This window comes from Sinocyclocheilus grahami, unplaced genomic scaffold (assembly GCF_001515645.1).
Source record: "Sinocyclocheilus grahami isolate Dianchi unplaced genomic scaffold, SAMN03320097.WGS_v1.1 scaffold1641.1, whole genome shotgun sequence".
Classification (NCBI taxonomy): domain Eukaryota; kingdom Metazoa; phylum Chordata; class Actinopteri; order Cypriniformes; family Cyprinidae; genus Sinocyclocheilus; species Sinocyclocheilus grahami.
Genome location: NW_015506820.1, coordinates 20,636 through 21,786, shown reverse-complemented (window position 1 = coordinate 21,786; position 1,151 = coordinate 20,636). Strand labels below are relative to the sequence as shown.

General features: G+C 43.8%; 1 protein-coding gene across 1 annotated transcript in view; it reads left to right on the top strand.

The window, feature by feature from the left end:
- Positions 1–55: 55 nt before the first annotated feature.
- Positions 56–1,151, top strand: part of LOC107571717 (E3 ubiquitin-protein ligase HECW2-like) — a 21,405-nt gene continuing 20,309 nt past the window's right edge. The window contains exon 1 of the mRNA XM_016258053.1: positions 56–660. Within this exon, the coding sequence (XP_016113539.1) occupies positions 354–660 (307 nt within the window). The 5' untranslated portion in view covers positions 56–353. The remainder of the gene's footprint in view (positions 661–1,151) is intronic.

Sequence of the window (1,151 nt, the reverse complement as noted above, 5' to 3'; positions counted from 1 at the left end):
ATTGTGCTTGCTAGCTGGATCCCACTGACTAATCAATGGAAACAACTAAGCTCTTTTAGATTCGTTAAAGATTAATTAAATACCTTATTCTCGAATCGTCAAGGTCAATAACCATTACCACAGCCAAGTGCTCTAGCAGACAACAGGCCTATCTGGTCTTTCACCTGTATGTCCAGACTATTACAGGTCAGCCCAGGTCTGATCCAGGATTCAGGTCAGGGTTATCCATCGTTCTGGCTTTTTCCTCAAACTCACCCAGTCCATAGACGTGCTCCCACACAGTTGCCACCATTCGCCCCTCTCTCGCCACAGCAGTTCTCCCGTCCAGGCCCCGCTCCGGCCCGGCGTCAGGCATGGCGCCTCAGGGGCGGGATCACCTGGCCACACGGGAGTCTGCAGGCCGTAGACGGAGCCCAAATGTGCGGCACACGCTCAGCCCAGAGAATCTTCGGAGCTTAGCCGAGCGCGGTGGAGCTGAGCAGGCTGGAGTTGGACTCCCCAGAGCCAACAGCGATACGGACCTGGTCAGTTCTCAAGGGCGATCCTCACTCACGGCTTCTACTTTAGAGTTCACTCTGGGCCGGGGCCAGAACTTGGTCATCACATGGGATATCAAGGAAGAGGTGGATGCTACAGACTGGATTGGCATGTACCACATAGGTAAGAATTGGGGTTATTGAGTTTATACATCTGACTTACAGTAGATTTGATCTAGTCATATTGGATGAATTTAAATAAATTCTGTCATGTCTACTAGATAACTAAAGGTGTGTCATATTAGCGAAATTTCACAGTTAAAAATGTTTGAAGTTTACGGTCAATAGTGTAGTGATGTATAAAACACAGCTCACAAAACAAGCAGCTTTCTATTAATGTTATCCTTAATATCAAGCACATGAGAGTGACACTCAATGAAGGATCTATAACTTAAAGTGCTACAAACACAACACCACCAGTGCAAATAAAACATGAAACAATAAGTAGTAAAACAGTGAGTTCAATATTTCTTAATGACACGGCGCATACTGGGGCGCATTACCAAATAAAACAGTTTAAGGTAGTAAATAATCAAATCCAATTTTATATATATGTATGTATATATATAAACTTAATTTAAACTTTAATTTAAGCAAACTGCCATTCAAATACAT